At 40.7% G+C, this 19,384-nt stretch overlaps 1 protein-coding gene across 3 annotated transcripts in view; it reads right to left on the bottom strand.

Moving 5' to 3' along the window:
- Nucleotides 1–14,179: 14,179 nt before the first annotated feature.
- Nucleotides 14,180–19,384, bottom strand: part of TENM2 (teneurin transmembrane protein 2) — a 1,738,186-nt gene continuing 1,732,981 nt past the window's right edge. For all 3 annotated transcript variants that reach the window (XM_077473475.1, XM_077473476.1, XM_077473477.1), the window contains 2 exons: nt 17,939–18,069; nt 14,180–15,979 (listed from right to left, as the gene is read on the bottom strand). In XM_077473475.1, coding sequence (XP_077329601.1) covers nt 15,218–15,979; nt 17,939–18,069 — 893 coding nt within the window. In that variant the 3' untranslated portion in view covers nt 14,180–15,217. The remainder of the gene's footprint in view (nt 15,980–17,938; nt 18,070–19,384) is intronic.

Below are 19,384 nucleotides of genomic sequence, written 5' to 3'. Positions count from 1 at the left end.
TGGAATCCGGGTCCTTGCCCTACAGTAAGTTCAAGTCAGGAACTATTGGCTGTGTGTGGAAGTGCAGCCAGGCAAAAGGCATTGTGTGTTGCAGGTGGTGTACCTGTGAATGAAAAGTCAAATTTTTTTTTTTTTTTCATGCTATGAACTGTGTTTGTGTGCATGAGACAGCACAATCAGTGTGTGCAATGTGCAGGTGAGGAAAGCTTGCATGAAGAGAAAAGCAACTTGCTTTAAAAGAGACAGAGCTCTGTGGTTGGAGGGGTTGTTACCGCCCGAACGAGCCCCATACATACCTGATCAGAGTGTATCAAGGAGAAAAAGGGCTGGGGTTGTCCCTAGCAACCCTGGTGCAATGAGTGCACAGGTGACTGCTGTTATGGAGAGTCCACCAGCATTTGAATCTGCAGTGGATTGGTGCAAGCGGCATTTAGCAGCACTGGACCAAGCTACAGAGGAAAGGAAGCCAACCCTCAGTGCAAGGGGAAAGCCGCTGGATGTCCATAACTGGAAGAGGGCTGTTGTTGCCCCTGGCAAAGCTGATGCAGTTAAAACAGCTAATGTGAAAGATGTGAATGTGTCACAGCATGAGACGGGATCCAGCAGAGAGAAGCCCATGCTATATGCAAGGAGAGAGGCTGATCAAAGGCTGAGGATGAGAGTGGTTGCCCATAGCAACGCAGAGGAAGCCAGTCGGGCTGTCTCTGTACCATGGGCTATGTCTAATAAGGATCGTGGAAAGTGGCTTAAGGAGGAGCCAATTTGTCATGTTGGAAAGAGCCAGCAAAGTTCTGCTGGGAGAGTGCGGTCTCCCATGGCAACCGGAGTGAAATTTATGCCTGAAAGGAGCTGCAGTAGAGGTTTGGTTCAGCGTCCCCACAAAGAGGCCTGTGCATTCCGGCCGGCTGGGAATCACCAGGAGAGAATCGCTTTGGGAAAAAATCGTCCAGTACCATGCCTGGAATTTGGCCAGCTGGGGCATGGCATGTTTTCTTGCCCTAGGTTGTGGAATACGGCTGGAGATAATGTTGCTGAGAAAGTTTTGTCTGTAGGCTCAGATTCCGGTGAAAATATGTTTGCAGTCACCCCTAGCAACAAGAAGTTTCCTGTTGTGCCTGCAGGGGGTGCTAAACGGTGGGAGATGCCTGCTGTAGTTTCATCCCATGGCCACCAGGAGGAATTGGCCAGTAAAAGTGCAGTAGAGGACTGGTGCATAAGACGACGTACTCAAATGAAGATGGTGACACCAACTACTGCGTGGGTAATACTGTCTTTAATGAAATGATGGCTGGAACTGCTGATTTCATGTATAAAAGGACTGGTTACGAGACTGTCCATGATGATGTGAGAGTGACCCCAGTTAGTGGGGCCACTAAATGTGCACTTGAGAATGACTTTTCCCTATATAGTGGGAATGCAAGGGTTAAAATCCAAATAGAACCTGTGTTGATGTCTAAAAGTGTTGTGTCTAATGACTATCAGGCTCAAGTTGACCATGGGCTAGGACAGCCTACAAATCCGAAAAATGCTATAAGTGTTACTGTTAATGAAAAGTTTAATGCTGCTGGGAAAACTTTTGCTCTGAAAGAACCTGGGGTTATCAAAAATGGGCCGTTGCCTGTAGCAACTGGTGGTAAGACGGCACAGTTGTCCACAGGAATCTCCAGGGAACTTCATGTGTTAGAGTCAGAGGTTGCCCTGGACAACTGCGATGTCACTCTGGTGGGACAGAATGGAACTGTACCGTGTAATGGTAATGTGTTAGTGCAAGCTGCTAGTACTAAAAATGTGCAGGTATATGGTGTATTGCAACCTGTGCTACCACAGTCTGACATGATTTACAATGACTGGTGTAATGAGTCTGCAGCTGAGCCAGTCTGTTCTTATGTGTCTCCTTGGGCAGATGGATCGGTGCTGAGGAATACCGCAGAAGGGAGCGCACATACAACAGATTGGGATAGTTGGAGCAAAAATCTTATCTCCCTGATAGATAGGGCTTTTATGCACAAAGATAAGGTGGACACGGTTTCTGCTGGGCCAGCAGGAGGGGCTGCAGAACAGCCTGTACCTGAGGGCGCGGTGGCTGCTGCAGGAGTTAACCCTGGTGAGCAGGATGAACCAAATAAGGGCACAGCAGAGACATTGTCCGTGACCCACAAAACTGAGGTTGACATGGAGTGTCAACGTGACGTCACTGGTAATGTTCTGGAGCAGTTCACTGATGCTGAGCCTGAGAAGTTGGGTATGAGTCCAGCAATTGGCAGCACTCTGGTGGAGCACCAGGCTGTGTTTACCTCCAGCCGGGAGGAGGTTCCGTTAACCATTGCAACTTTTCAAGTCTCAGCAAGTGAGTCTCTCTGCATCCCCAGTGTCATGAAAATCCCCAGGAAGGACTTAGGTCTGGAGTCAAGGGCCTGGTTTATAACTGAAGCATTAAAAGAGATGCTTGAACTTTGGGATATACAGCCAATCTATACTAGTGTGTCTCCTCCACAGTCTGATGGTCTGGTACTGCGGAGTACCACTAGGTGGAGCACTTTATGGCAGGCTGTACAGAGCAAAGCAATACAGGACAGGAATGGTTTATTCCTAAATTTGCTACTTTTGTTAAAAGTTGCCGCTACGTATGCTGCTAGATTAGATCCAGAAGAAATATTTGAGACAGACGTTGGAGAAGTTGAAAATAAGCCTAAATTGATTGTGGTTACACCTCCTAACAGCCAGATGGGAAGCATTTTTACTGCTATGGTCCAGTGTGGTCAGTTGGTGAAGGGCGTGTATACTGCACCAGTAGAAAAACCACATGAGGTGGAAGGGCCATGGGTGGACCTGAAAGCAGCAGAGATCCTGACCAGGGCTCAAACAAAGGTGATTAAAGAGACTGGGGTCCCCAGTCCAGTGGTTGGTTTAGGTGACAAACCTAATAAGGTCCCCAGGACAGGGGAATGGGCAAGGAGCGTGGTAAAAATTGTATGTGGATCAGACGAGAGCTGGCCTGTTCCGGTGGATAAAAATACAGGTAGCATCAGAACGGGTCAAGTGGTAGGACAGCTGCCTGCAGAGTGGGTGAACCCAGGGGAGGTGGCGTCTTGTGAGGTTCCTGTGGGTGATGGCGGCCCTCCAGTATGTGTGCCCTCTGTAGACTCTGCCCTAGCAAATTTTGAAAAAAAAGGCATTGGTGACATGTGCAACATTGAGAGGTCTAATGTTGGTTTGAATATGTCTGTCAATGATGAACCAAATAATGTGTTAATGGTACATGATAATGTGGTGCCCAAAGGTACAGGTAAACCTGGTAATCAATTAGTGACTGCTGAGTCAGGTATCAGAAATAAGAGGTGGGTTTCCGTTCTAAACACTATAGAAATAGGCCCCCTACAGTCTCAGAACAGTACTGCTGAGAAAGTTTTGGGTAAACCTGGGAACCTGAAGCGTGGAGGCAGAAGGGTTGGTAGGAAGACCAACGGGAACCCATTAAGATTTCAGGAGAGGAAGTGCTTATGGAAATTCACTCGGAAGAAAAGTTGGGAAGGTCGCATCAAAGCTCATAGCAGAGTGACAGTAAGGCTTAGAGGGAGACACCAAAGGAGGCATTGGGTGGAGTTCCCCATTAGGAGAAGCGAGGTTGGATAGGAGGGTACTTCTGTAAATGGTATCTGGCACAGAGGTGCCAAAAGTAACTTGGGTGTTCCGCCCTCTGGGTCGAAACAAAGGGGGGGATATGTGGTAGTACGGAATCTCCAATCCTGGGACCGGGTTTTGGGAACAGCCAGAAGTCTGGCTGGATGATTGCACAGGTGGGTCCTGGATTTAAAACAGAGCCAAGACCATGGTTCTGGGCTCCACCCTCCCGAGGAGTCCAGGCGTGTAAGGGAGAAGAAGTGTGCAGGTCTGCACAGGTCGGTCTGTCAGAGCAGACAGAGGGTCCAAGCTTGTGGGCTGAAAAAAAGAAGCTAGTAAAGAGTGCTGAGGTACTGGGTGTACAGGAACTCTGTTAAAGAGCCAAGAGGGCTGCAGCAGAAGTCTGAGCAGCAGTGCTGCTAAAGAGAGCCAGGTGGCTTGGTATTTTTGGTTCTACGTACATTATTGCTGTGGAAAGCTGAAACCCCTGTGTGGGCACCTATTTTGTTATCGGACTTTTCTTTCTTTAATAAAAGTGGGCCTACAAGCCCTTAAAACGGCATATCTGGCGTGGACTCAGCTCACTGGTAAGCTCTACCTTTAAGCTAAAATAACCCCCAAATATTACAATATGTAGGAGACTTTATACATATTTAATACACTGCAGATCACTGAATCGCCTGCCTGAACGTGTATTTGAAAATGTACACCAGAAATGGCCCTCAGTCAGATATAGGCTTGGCTAGACTAGAATGCAGTGGGTATATATATATATATATATATATATATATATATATATATATATATATGTAGGCAACTGTATATATATATTTAATGCACTGCAGATCACTGAATCACCTGCCTGCCTGCCTGAAAGTGTATTTGAACATGTACACCAGGAATGGCCCTCAGTCAGATATAGGATTGGCTAGACTGGAATGCAGTGGATATATATATATATATATATGAAGGACACTCTATATATATTTAATGCACTGCAGATCACTGAATCACCTTTCTGCCTGCCTGAAAGTGTATTTGAAAACGTACACCAGGAATGGCCTGCAGTCAGATATAGGCTTGACTAGACTAGAATGCAGTGGATATATATGTAGGAGACTGTATATATATTTTATGCACTGCAGCTCACTGATTCACCCACCTGCCTGAAAGTATATTTGAAAACATACACCAGGAATGGCCTGCAGTCAGATATACAGTAGGCTTGGCTAAACTAGAATGCAGTGGATATATATACATGTAGGAGACTGTATTGTAATGTTCGGGGGACCAGGTAGATCGCAGGACACAGGCTTTTCATACAACAAAGGGTTTATTAACTTAAATAGCTTTACAGCAGCCAAAAAAAAAAAGGAAAAAGATTTGTAGTCTCACCGACTTGCAAAGTCCAGAACAGCTGTCTTTATCAGAAACAGAGCTTGGTCTTGATGGCAGGTAGCTTCCCCTGCCAGGAGCCTTCCAAACAGGACACTGCTGTTCACTTCAGTTGCTGCAACCCAAAACAAACGCCAAACACCATCCACCATGTGTTCTCCACTCCTCCACACACACCTACCACTTCCTGTCTTGTTTTTTAAAGGCACTCCCTTAACAGGTGGGTTAATCAATTTTATTCATTTAAAAAGACCACAACCAAAACAGAGGGGAAATATAGCGTCCTTCCAGGACCCAGCCACGGCGTCCTGTACAGTATATATATATATATATATATATATATATATATATATATATATATATATATATATATTGTATGCATTGCAGCTCACTGAATCACCCTCCTGCCTGAAAGTATATATGAAAACGTACACCAGGAATGGCCTGCAGTCAGATATAGGCTTGGCTAGACTAGAATGCAGTGGATATGTATATATGTAGTAGACTGTATACATATTTAATGCACTGCAGATCACTGAATCACCTGCCTGTCTGCCTGCCTGCCTGAAAGTGTATTTGAAAATGTACACCAGGAATGGCCCTCAGTCAGGTATAGGCTTGGCTAGACTAGAATGCAGTGAGTATATATGTAGGAGACTGTATATATATATATATTAGGCACTGCAGATCACTGAATCACCTGCCTGCCTGCCTGAAAGTGTATTTGAAAATTTACACCAGGAATGGCCTGCAGTCAGATATAGGCTTGGCTAGACTAGAATGCAGTGGTTATATATATGTAGGAAACTGTATATATATTTAATGCACTGCAGATCACTGAATCACCTGCCTGCCTGAAAGTGTATTTGAAAACGTACACCAGGAATGGCCCGTAGTCGGACATAGGCTTGGCTAGATTAGAATGCAGTGGATATATATGTAGGAGACTGTATATATATATTGTATGCACTGCAGGTCACTGAATCACCTACCTGCCTGAAAGTGTATTTGAAAACGTACACCAGGAATAGCCTGAGTCAGATATAGGCTTGGCTAGACTAGAATGCAGTGAATATGTATATATATGTAGGAGACTTTATACATATTTAATACACTGCAGATCACTGAATCGCCTGCCTGAACGTGTATTTGAAAATGTACACCAGAAATGGCCCTCAGTCAGATATAGGCTTGGCTAGACTAGAATGCAGTGGGTATATATATATATATATATATATATATATATATATATATATATATGTAGGCAACTGTATATATATTTAATGCACTGCAGATCACTGAATCACCTGCCTGCCTGCCTGAAAGTGTATTTGAACATGTACACCAGGAATGGCCCTCAGTCAGATATAGGATTGGCTAGACTGGAATGCAGTGGATATATATATATATGAAGGACACTCTATATATATTTAATGCACTGCAGATCACTGAATCACCTTTCTGCCTGCCTGAAAGTGTATTTGAAAACGTACACCAGGAATGGCCTGCAGTCAGACATAGGCTTGACTAGACTAGAATGCAGTGGATATATATGTAGGAGACTGTATATACATTTTATGCACTGCAGCTCACTGATTTACCCACCTGCCTGAAAGTATATTTGAAAACATACACCAGGGATGGCCTGCAGTCAGATATACAGTAGGCTTGGCTAAACTAGAATGCAGTGGATATATATACATGTAGGAGACTGTGTATATATATATATATATATATATATATATATATATATATATATATATATATATATATATATATATTGTATGCATTGCAGCTCACTGAATCACCCTCCTGCCTGAAAGTATATATGAAAACGTACACCAGGAATGGCCTGCAGTCAGATATAGGCTTGGCTAGACTAGAATGCAGTGGTTATATATATGTAGGAAACTGTATATATATTTAATGCACTGCAGATCACTGAATCACCTGCCTGCCTGAAAGTGTATTTGAAAACGTACACCAGGAATGGCCCGTAGTCGGACATAGGCTTGGCTAGATTAGAATGCAGTGGATATATATGTAGGAGACTGTATATATATATTGTATGCACTGCAGGTCACTGAATCACCTACCTGCCTGAAAGTGTATTTGAAAACGTACACCAGGAATAGCCTGAGTCAGATATAGGCTTGGCTAGACTAGAATGCAGTGAATATGTATATATATGTAGGAGACTTTATACATATTTAATACACTGCAGATCACTGAATCGCCTGCCTGAACGTGTATTTGAAAATGTACACCAGAAATGGCCCTCAGTCAGATATAGGCTTGGCTAGACTAGAATGCAGTGGGTATATATATATATATATATATATATATATATATATATATATATATATATATATATATATGTAGGCAACTGTATATATATTTAATGCACTGCAGATCACTGAATCACCTGCCTGCCTGCCTGAAAGTGTATTTGAACATGTACACCAGGAATGGCCCTCAGTCAGATATAGGATTGGCTAGACTGGAATGCAGTGGATATATATATATATGAAGGACACTCTATATATATTTAATGCACTGCAGATCACTGAATCACCTTTCTGCCTGCCTGAAAGTGTATTTGAAAACGTACACCAGGAATGGCCTGCAGTCAGACATAGGCTTGACTAGACTAGAATGCAGTGGATATATATGTAGGAGACTGTATATACATTTTATGCACTGCAGCTCACTGATTTACCCACCTGCCTGAAAGTATATTTGAAAACATACACCAGGGATGGCCTGCAGTCAGATATACAGTAGGCTTGGCTAAACTAGAATGCAGTGGATATGTATATATGTAGTAGACTGTATACATATTTAATGCACTGCAGATCACTGAATCACCTGCCTGTCTGCCTGCCTGCCTGAAAGTGTATTTGAAAATGTACACCAGGAATGGCCCTCAGTCAGATATAGGCTTGGCTAGACTAGAATGCAGTGGATATATATATGTAGGAGACTGTATAAATATTTTTTGCACTGCAGATCACTGAATCACCTGTCTGCTTGCCTGCCTGAAAGTGTATTTGAAAACGTACATCAGGAATGGCCTGCAGTCAGATATAGGCTTGACTAGACTAGAGTGTTGTGGATATATATATGTAGGAGACTATATATATATATATTTAATGCACTGCAGATCACTGAATCGCCTTTCTGCCTGCCTGAAAGTGTATTTGAAAACGTACACCAGGAATTGGCCTGCAGTCAGATATAGGCTTGACTAGACTAGAATTCAGTGGATATATATGTAGGAGACTGTATATATATTTTATGCACTGCAGCTCACTGAATCACCCACCTGCCTGAAAGTATATTTGAAAACGTACACCAGTAATGGCCTGCAGTCAGATATACAGTAGGCTTGGCTAGACTAGAATGCAGTGGATATATATACATGTAGGAGACTATATATATATATATATATATATATATATATATATATAGTATGCACTGCAGGTCACTGAATCACCTGCCTGTCTGAAAGTGTATTTGAAAACGTACACCAGGAATAGCCTGCAGTCAGATATAGGCTTGGCTAGATTAGAATGCAGTGGATATATATGTAATATATGTAGGAGACTGTATATATATATATATATATATATATATATATATATATATATATATATATATATATATATTTTTTTTTTTATGCATTGCAGCTCACTGAATCACCCGCCTGCCTGAAAGTATATATGAAAACGTACACCAGGAATGGCCTGCAGTCAGATATAGGCTTGACTAGACTAGAATGCAGTGGATATGTATATATGTAGGAGACTGTATACTTATTTAATGCACTGCAGATCACTGAATCATCTGCCTGCCTGCCTGCCTGAAAGTGTATTTGAAAATGTACACCAGGAATGGCCCACAGTCAGATATAGGCTTGGCTAGCCTAGAATGCAGTGGATATATATACGTAGGAGACTGTATATATATTTTTTGCACTGCAGATCACTGAATCACCTGTCTGCCTGCCTGCCTGCCTGAAAGTGTATTTGAAAATGTACACCAGGAATGGCCTGCAGTCAGATATAGGCTTGACTAGACTAGAGTATTGTGGATATATATATATATATATATATATATATATATATATATATATATGGAGGAGACTGTATAGATATGTTATACACTGCAGATCATTGAATCACCTGTCTGTCTGTCTGCCTGAAAGTGTATTTGAAAACATACACCAGGAATGGCCTGCAGTCAGATATAGGCTTGACTAGACTAGAATGCAGTGGATATATATGTAGGAGACTGTATATATAATTTATGCACTGCAGCTCACTAAATCACCTGCCTGCCATAAGTATATTAGAAACAGAACACCAGGAACAGCCTGCAGTGAGATATAGCTAAACTGTATGCAGTATATATATATATATATATATATATATATATATATATATATATATTGTATATAGACTGTATATATATATATATATTTTATGCACTGCAGCTCACTGAATCACCTGCCTGTCAGAAGTATATTAGAAACAGTACACCAGGAACAGCCTGCAGATATATATATATATATATATATATATATATATATATATATATACACAAGACTGATTATATATATAATTATATAAAATACACTGCAGCTAACTGAATTACCCGCCTGCCTGAAATATATTAGAAACAATACACCAGGAACAGACTGCAGTCAGATCTAGCTAAACTGGATACAATGTGTGTATATATATCTAAATGAAATGACATTCTCTTTTGGTAAACACCAGCAACACACTACACAGGGCCGACATGCAGGCAGCCTTATATAGTGTGGAGCATGGACTTAAACCCCTGAGCCATAATGTGCCAAAGGCAGTGGATTATGGGGCGTGACACGCTACTCGGATTTGCCACAAATGCCCCATCATTTTCGTATTTCAGGGAATGCTCGAACAGTCAATGTTCGGGTCAAACTCAGATTCGACCCGAACATAAAGCTCATCCCTACTCTAGACTGGTCAAGAAGAATTTGTCTGTGTCCTGGTTATACAGCATGTATCACAGGCTATTCTTTATTGTCTGGAGGTCATCTGGACCTTTTCAGTCTTTTCGGTTTCTCTGAATTTCACAGGCTTTTTATTTTATAGGGAACCAGATTCCCTATTTACAGGGGTGCCAATTGGGGTTCTCTGGCCTCCTGTTCTGTTCCAAGAATGCTCACCAAGCTATTGTTCGGGTACAGTATATACTTCATGAGATATGTTCTCCCCTTTATATGGTTAAGCCTTGCTCCACTAGGATAGGGAGCACCTCTTGTGCCATCTAAGGTCTAGGGTATATTCTAGGTCTATTAGTAAGCTTCCCCACCCCTCTTACATGGACTGCTTTTTGATATCCACTGAAAAATATATATATTCTTTAAATTTTTAAATTCCCATTTATTTAATCCATCGGAGGACACAACTCCCTCCTCTCATGTGTCATGACTAAGGATGAGCCGAACACCCCCCTGTTCGGTTTGCACCAGAACCTGCGAACAGACCTAAACTTTGTGTGAACTTTAGAACCCTATTAATGTCTATGGGACTCGAACGACAGTAACTTGCATATTAGCCTTTAAAATTAGCACTTTAGATTTCTCCCATAGACTTGTACAGGATGTTCTGGCTTTTCGAATTTGCCGCGAACAGCCCAAATTGTTCACTGGTCGCTGAACAGGCGAACAGGCAATGTTCGAGTCGACTCAAACTCGAAGCTCATCCCTAGTCATGACCATTCATTCTGTACTTTTTGCTACAAAGTATTCTGGATATTGAAATAATTATGGGCTGTATAGACTGGCTTACCGTTTTGTTGCCTAGCGTTCAGTTTACCTGAGGGTGGTCCTATATACCCAAAGGTTACTGAATCAGCTCTTGTGTCCCTCAAGAGATTCAAAGAAATTTTTTTTTTTCAGAAACAGGTTTTGACATTTTTTATATACTTTTTTGACTTCAAATATATTTTTTATTAATACAGAGATATCATTTTTATATTGACTTAAATGTTTCTGTTTCCCATCATGGTCAAGCTTGCACATGGCCACAGTCACTCCATTTTTTTTTGCAAACCAAAAATACCAGCTGCACAAATCAATTTAAAGGAGAAGGTACCAATGGGTTGTACAATACATTGAACACTATCAAAATTCCCCAGTACTCAATCCAGCTAGTCATGAAAACCTATTTCAATTATTTTTTAACAATTAGATTTAAAAAACAGGTTTTGATGCATACAGTTAAAAATATATGTAATGTATGCCAAACTGCTCTGCCAACATATATCTGAACAATGTGGTCCCTAATTTGGGATGTATAAATAGCAATGGATACATTGGGAGAAGGCTTAACTATAAGGTAGCCCCATCCTCCCTAAAGGCACATTGGGACATCAGAAGTCTAGATTTGTGCAAGGCGTACTGTATAAAATACACTATATTACCAAAAGTATTGGGACATCTGCCTTTACAGGCACATGAACTTTAATGCCCAGTCTTAGTCCATAGGGTTCAATATTGAGAAGAACTGTCTTGCAGTTTCTACTCTAATTCAACCCAAAGGTGTTCTATTGGATTTTGTGCAGGCCAGTCAAGTTCACCCCCCCCCCCCCCCCAAACTCGCTCGCTCATCCATGTCTTTTTAGGACCTTACTTTGTGGCTGGGCAAAATAAACTGGTGGAGGGGGGATTATGGTCTGAGGTTGTTTTTCTGATACACAGATAGTTTCTGTAGGGAAAATGGATACAATCATTAAAAAAAAGGCCTGACTCTCAGTCTCCACTCTAATTCATCTCATAGGTGTTCTGTCGGGTTGAGCTCAGGTCAGTGGTGATCAGCCAAGTTCCTCCACCCCAAACTCACTCATCCATGTCTTTATGGACCTTGCTTTGTGCACTGTTGCGCAGTTGTGTTAAAACAGAAAAGGGCCAGCCCCAAACTGTTCTCACAAAATCGGGACCATGTAATTGTCCAAAATGTCTTAGTATAGTATAGATGTCTTAGTTAAGAGTTCCCTTCACTGGAACTAAGGGGCCGAGCCCAACCCCTGAAAAACACTAGCACAAAGCAAGATCCATAAAGACATGGACGAGTGAGTTTGGGGTGGAGGAATTTGACTGGCCTGGACAGCATCCTGAACTCAACCTGATAGAAAACCTTTGGGATGAATTAGAGCAGAGACTGCGAGCCAGGCCTCCTCGTCTAAGATCAGTACCTAAGAATTCCACTGTGCCATCGCGAGTGCACCACCGGTGGTGCACTCACGCACCGGTTGGGACCCCATGAGTCCAGCCACAGGTCCCACGCCTCGATCGCCGTGGGGATGCCAGCGATCATCTCACGGGGAGGCTGAACGGGGAGATGCGGAAGTAAACAGCATCTCCCCATTCTGCCTAGCAAAAAGTGACACTGATCTCTGCTCCCTGTGATTGGAGCAGAGATCAGTGTTCCCTAACACACAGCCCATCCCCCCACAGTTAGTAACACACCCCTAGGACACACTTAACCCCTACACTGCCACCCCCTGGTTAACCCCTTCACTACCAGTGTCATTTACACAGGAATTAGTGCATTTAAATAGCACTGATTGCTGTATAAATGACAATAGTCCCAAAAATATGTTAAAAATGTCCAATGTGTCTGCCATAGTGTCTCAGTCACAATAAAAATCGCTGATCACCGCCATTACTAGTAAAAAAAAAAATTATTAATAAAAATGCCATAAAACTATCCCCTATTTTGTAAACGTTATACATTTTGTGAAAACCAATCAATAATCGCTTATTGTGATTTTTTTTACCAAAAATATGTAGAAGAATACGTATCGGCCTAAACTGAGGAAAAAATGTTTTTTTTATATATTTTTGGGGGATATTTATTATAGCAAAATGTAAAAAAGAATGCGTTTTTTTCAAAATTGACGCTTTTTTTTGTTTATAGCGCAAAAAATAAAAAACGCAGGTGTGATCAAATACCACCAAAAGAAAGCTCTATTTGTGTGAAAAAAAGGATGTCAATTTTGTTTGGGAGCCACGTTGCACGCCCATGCAATTGTCAGTTGAAGAGACTCAGTGCCGAACCGCAAAAAGTGCTCTAGCCTTAAGCCGGCAAAATGGTCCGGTCTAAAAGTGGTTAATACAGCGATCAGTGCTATAAAAATGCATTGATTATTATAAAAATGTCACTGGCAGTGAAGCGGTTAACACTAGGGGTCAATCAAGGGGTTAACTGTATTCCCTGGGAGGTGATTCTAACTGAAGGGGGAGGGGACTGACTAGAGGAAGTGACAGATTGTGGTTCCTAGCTAATAGGAACGCACAATCTGTCATTCCTCTCAGAACAGAACAGGGAAGTGTGTGTTTACACACACACTTCCCTGTTCTGTCCCTCGTGCTTGTGATCGTTTGTGGCTGGTGGTCATCGCGACCATCGGCCAGGAGCATCAGCACCCCCGCTATGCAGGGGGTGTGTGTGCCTACAATCCTGACCCTGCGAGCCCATGCAAGCTATGACGGCTCATGCAGTGGAGCCAACCTGCTGCAGTATAACTGCGGTGGCTGGACAGGAAGTGGTTAAAGTTCATATGCATGTAAAGGCAGGTGTCCCAATACTTTTGGTAATATAGTGTATGTTTCAAGGTTTCCAGCCCCCGCGATTGGTGAAAATCATCTTTGATACACCAAATTACAATGGTGTCAAGGCAAGTGATACATTTGTTTTATTAGCACAATAATTAAAACTATTATAAAGTGTTTTTCAAGGAGGACATATGTAGAACTTTGCACATTGTGATTTAATTCGTTTTGTGTGTAGGATTGTCTATTTTATTTTATTGAGTGTTGTGCTGTCAGAGAGCTTCATTAATTGATCACATAACAGTTTGGTGAGAAGATAGCACTGTTTTACATAAAATGTCCTGTTAATCCTGTTAGAAATCTTGTATACTTGTTACTTACTGTGCCCTCAACTGAACTCTAAAACAATGTAATCTACCTTTTCAGCTCACACTCTGGCAGAATCACCAGGTAAAAATGAAAGTAAAATCTAAAAACGTGTAATCTGCAATATATAGAATGTTAATTTTTGGGGATGAAAAAAAACTGTAATGTAGGTAGGTACAAAATACAACTGTCCACAGTTTTAGAGACTTTATTTATGTATAAACAATTTAAACACTTTGCCATAAATTATCTTTGCCTGTTTCTAATCTTCATTTAGCAGCAAATTAAAATAATATAAAAACTCAATGAACAGTTCATACATGTATATTACAAAAAAAACAAAGTTCATTTTTTGTGGTGACTGTAAGGTGATTGTCTCAGTTTATTGTTTTGACCAAACAAACACATTTCTAGTTTTAATCTGAAACAGTGATTGTGCCATCTGGCCTTCTTATATGAACAGGGTGATCAGAAGTGGTGCCCATTTGCGGTAGTGTCACAATGCCCACATCTCTACTGAAATTGATACCAACAAACTACTGATTCTAAACAGACTACACCCTGTAACTGTGTTATACTGTATTGTCCACAATGAATTTCTCAAATACAAACAAGAGGATGAATTTAACTGTAGTGAAAGCCTCCATTTGACTCACACATCACACTCTACCCACTTCATGGATAAATTAAGTCACAGAGCATTTTGGGATAAGAGTGCAAGTAAAGTCCATGTTTTCTCATCAACGTCTATCCTCTGCTCTTTGTTTTAGTTTTATTTCTACAAATCACTCCAAAGTCTTTTTAAGCAATGCAGTAAGCATCCCTAAATCAAAATGTCAGAATACTTATCAAAGAAGCAGTCTGAGTAGTTTTCAGCAAAAGGTCTTGTAAAGGCGGCCAGTTTGAAATCTTTTAAACTTTACTCACATGTCAAAGAAGTAAGGTGATCAGAGGCCATAATTATTATTTTAACAGTGACCCAGAAGAAGTGGGTAATATCAAAGGGGTACTCTTGTATTTAGCTGTATTTTATTTTAAATCAGGCTTTAAGTCCACTTCAATTTGTGGTTTTCAGCAGCAGTCAACTCATAAAAATGTGAGTTTTCTTGCTACTTAACTGTCTTGAACATTGCAGCCTAGTGCCCCATTTAGGTCTTCATCTCCTTAGGAGAGGAGATAACAGTTGTTACTACTGATTCATCCAGGAACGGATGACAGCAGATTAATTTGTTACCTCTTTCCCATTTCATTCTGTCTTAAGAACTGGATGTTACTGCTACTGTCTGCAAGCTCTGGATACTGCTCCACTGGAAGGACATAGTATCCCTCATATCCTTGAACTCTTCCAGTGCTTAAAAGTTGCTTTTTTTCTCCTTCAGTCCATAAGCGACTACCTTCTTTTCCATCTCTTGCTTTTTGTTGTTCTTTGGCCCAAGCAGCACCCATTGCTCGCTGGCGTGCTTGATCTAGAACTCTTGCTCTTTCTTCATCTAGGGTGTCGGCATTTAATCCATATCTAATATTTAAAATTAGCGAGGAATGTTGGAATTCGATGTTCGTAAACCTGCGAGTCCTTCCATTTATCAGTAGAGTTGGCTGAGAAACAGTAACATTCACTCCACTGTCTAGTGTTTTGCGACCTGTTGTCAAACCCAAGGTGACTAGATCGCTGTCAGAGGATCCAATTTTTACAAAGTAATGTGTGTCCTTTCCTTCTATGTTATAGTACATTTTTTCCAAATAGTGGGCTCCATTAAGCACCAAAGCAATTTTCCGACTGTCTTCACTGGCGATGCTGGACATTCCAGTTGTCACTTTACCTTCCTTGACTGCAAACATTATTCCCTTTCCAAATATAGGACCAGTAGTGGCAAACCAGTATCCCAGCTTCTCCCTTATGTTTGCATGCAGTCGCTTCACTATAGTCTGACCCTCTAATGCCATAAATGCTTGATTGTGTCTTTCAGTGGTCTGTTGAACACCTGTAATTAGCTGGAAGACAGAAAAATGAATTAGTTGTGGAAAGTTTAAAAGTAGAGCAATGAACCATTGTAACTAGACTGTACTGATTTCTGAAGGTCATGCAGTACTGGCTTAATTACATTTTGCCCTTAATTTAACACAAAAGTAAATCACATGAAATTAAAAAAGTTATCCAATTATTCAAGAAAACTAAAGAGTTACATTAAGTCAGAAAATGGTTCACAAATATATGTAAAAAACATTTATAATTTCATGTGCTACTCCACTGTGAAATTAGTACAAAAATAGCATTAAATATGAAGTATTAAACAAGCATGAGCAATATCCTCTGAAACATTTTTTCTTCTAGTAATTTTAAGGCTGACTGTTTCCAAAGTAGAGATTTTTTGAGAAGTATTAAGTCTTAAATGTGCGTAGGAAAATTACGTGCCATAAAATAGAATTAACAAAGCACGTTTATCTGTACCCAGGAAGATAATTAAATACCATCTAATTAAATGTGAGCATAACTGCTGTACACTCTACTTGTAAAAACAGCAAGCTGCACTGCAAAGCTGCAAAACCTGAGTCTAGTGAGTGAAAATAGAATGATGAACGGGGAATGCCTTATAAAATATTTTGCTTTACTATAATGTGTCTAATAAAAGTGCAGGAAAAAAAACTCTCTATTTCCAGTGTTCTGTATGTACTTTGCAGCCCCCTCCCCTGAGGGATGGTTCTGCATGACCATCATCCTGCTGATAAGTCACCTCTTAACATATGTTGCCTATTACTCCAGCTTAGAATCATCAAAGACAAGTAAATAACTTATTATTTTTGCTTTTATTTCCCCAAAGACAGAAATGCCTTTGGGCATTTGTTTTGCATCAAAGTTCTCTTCCAACTCTAGGGTTACCTTGATGTAAGCAATAAAAACTCAGCATACTATGAAAATGCAAAATAAGAAGCTGCCTTCAGAGAAAAGCCCTGTCAAAAATGATCCAGAGATATAGGCAGCTGATATGTATGCCAATCTCTACTCTGTCAGTAAAAGTTGAGCTTGCCAGCTGCTCTGTTGCTTAAGCCCATTTTGTCAAACATTCTGCATTGTGGGACTGCAAAGAAGCCACTATTTTAGGGGATACATACGTTGTAACTGATCAACTCTTCCTGTTCCTAGATTCCCTCCCTTATCCCTAATGACACCAACAGTGTAATCTAGTAATCAGAAAAAGGAGTAAGGAGGATATGCCTTCAACTATGTTGGGAACCTGTGCTTCTTGCAAATGGAAGTCACCATGCAAAACTATCTGCTGCTTCTAATTTGTATGTATATGCTCTAATATAAGGTGCATGTTTTAATTGTTTCAATATCACATTACATTTTGCTTATTAATTCCCTGATAGAAAGTTAAACTTTTTAATTTTTTTATATAGGTCTTCTTTAAAAGTGTATTTCACATTACTTCTTGAAGTTGCTTTTTAAGATTCCACTGTTGTGTTCTGTGACCCTTTGAAAATATAGATTTTCTGTATATCCATTTCCTATTGCATTTTGCCATGCACTGCATGTCCTTGAAATATAATGGAGCAAACATAGTATGCAACATAAAATGAACCACTTCCCTGTTTCTGATAAAAGCATACACTGTTTTATTGCTTATATAAAGTGCATATGCAATACCTTAGCTGCAAGCTGTATTCCTATTTTGAGCAATATATTCCCAAAAGTTATTTTGTTATACTGTAGATGGAACAGATGGCCAGCTACCTTTAAACTTCCCAGTACTATTGTTAATCAAGAAACAACTCAAGGGCATACACACAAAGATCTAATGATACTGCAATTAACATAACTATCTAGGCAGACAAAAAGAGCATTATGTGCACGATCATTAACATAAAAAATAAAAAACATCTTAAGGAAATACAGATGGAAAAGCAAAACATCACACTAAGCCATGTGTATGGAGAAGAAGCCAGACTTACCTGTCCATTTTCACATTCTTGACTCTCTCTCAACTCATAGGAGGGAGGGACAAAGTGTAATTTGGATCGGGGAAAGCCAGGAATTATGTTGCTCAGCTGAAATCCAAACATCACCAGCCAGCTTTGCACATCTATTGAAAGAGAAAAAAAATGTTCTGTAATCACTTACCATAGATTTGATGCAATGTAAAGTGCTATGATACTGTTCTGGGCTTTGACAGAGATGCTGAATGACTTTTTTGTATATATAATTTCAAATATAACTTAGAAGGCATACTTGTGGGGCAGAATAAAATGAACACAAATGTTATTACATTTTTAAAGAGCATATCATACAATAGTTAGATAATTCATCAACATTTTCATATTTAGTTATCGTGATTTTATACCATTTTTGTTTCAAAATAACAAACCGGTTATACACTGTGCAATTGTTTTGCATAGAGCAGCCCTGATTCTCCTCTTCTGGGGTCCCTTCCTGGTACTCTTGGCTCATCTTGCCTTCTAAGTAGCCCCCCCAGCTGCTTACTGGGGAGGTACTCATGAGAACTCGCTCCTGAGTTCTGATACCTGCATCTGTAGCCTCAGACAGTGGGGTTTTTCCCTGACACTTGATTCCTCATCATAGGATTTTAATTGTTTGAAAGCAACTGGAGCCAATGCAATGACTCCCACTGCTATCAGTCTGCCTTGTGGGGAGGGAGAGAGTAGAAAGAGCCCCTGCTCTTATGCACAGAGCTGGATCAAGATCAGGCTCAGGGAAGTGTAAGGGGGGGGCTGAGGAGGGATCCTGGATATAGAAGGTTCTTTACCTTAATGCATAGTATGTATAAAGGTGAAACACCACTTTAATTGTATGAGAATGAGCTGTCCTCCACTTTAGAGCTAACATCCAAGCAAACAACTAAATATTAAGTACATTGGTGGAAATGTTCTACCTGTCAATGGATTTATAAATGTTTTGCCAGTCTTGTAAACTAGACATGGTTGCCACACAGCATAGCCAGGACCTAGACTTCTCTGCAGACTACACTAAAGTTAAGCACTACAGTCTGGTCCAGGATTAACTCACCCACAATACACTGTGAACAGACGATCCATGCAGACAAAGCGATGTACTGGTATGTCACTGCCTGCTTCTGGTTTTAGGGCACGCACATGCACACCCCTCCGTCGACACCTGCTGTGATTGTAAAACAGGTCCCTACCAATGGCTGCGTGACGTCAGCATATAGCCACCACCTCTGTTCTTGGATCTGGCGGCTATCCAAGGACACTGCTGCTATTTTTATGTCACTAGCATTTGGATGCATTTTATGGACTTTGTATTTTGCCTTAAAGTGGAGTTCCAAATACTGTAGCTGCTGATGTTTAATATAAGGACACTTATCTGTCCAGGTATCCTGCGATGTTGGCACCCCTAGTTGATTTATCCATCGGCTTTGG

The sequence above is a fragment of the Lithobates pipiens genome, unplaced genomic scaffold (genome assembly GCF_037356315.1).
Source record: "Lithobates pipiens isolate NorthernLeopardFrog02 unplaced genomic scaffold, aLitPip1_a1.2 Scaffold_8, whole genome shotgun sequence".
NCBI classification, from domain to species: Eukaryota; Metazoa; Chordata; class Amphibia; order Anura; family Ranidae; genus Lithobates; species Lithobates pipiens.
The sequence above is the reverse complement of the archived record's forward strand: the minus strand, read 5'-3'. Positions and strand labels throughout refer to the sequence as shown.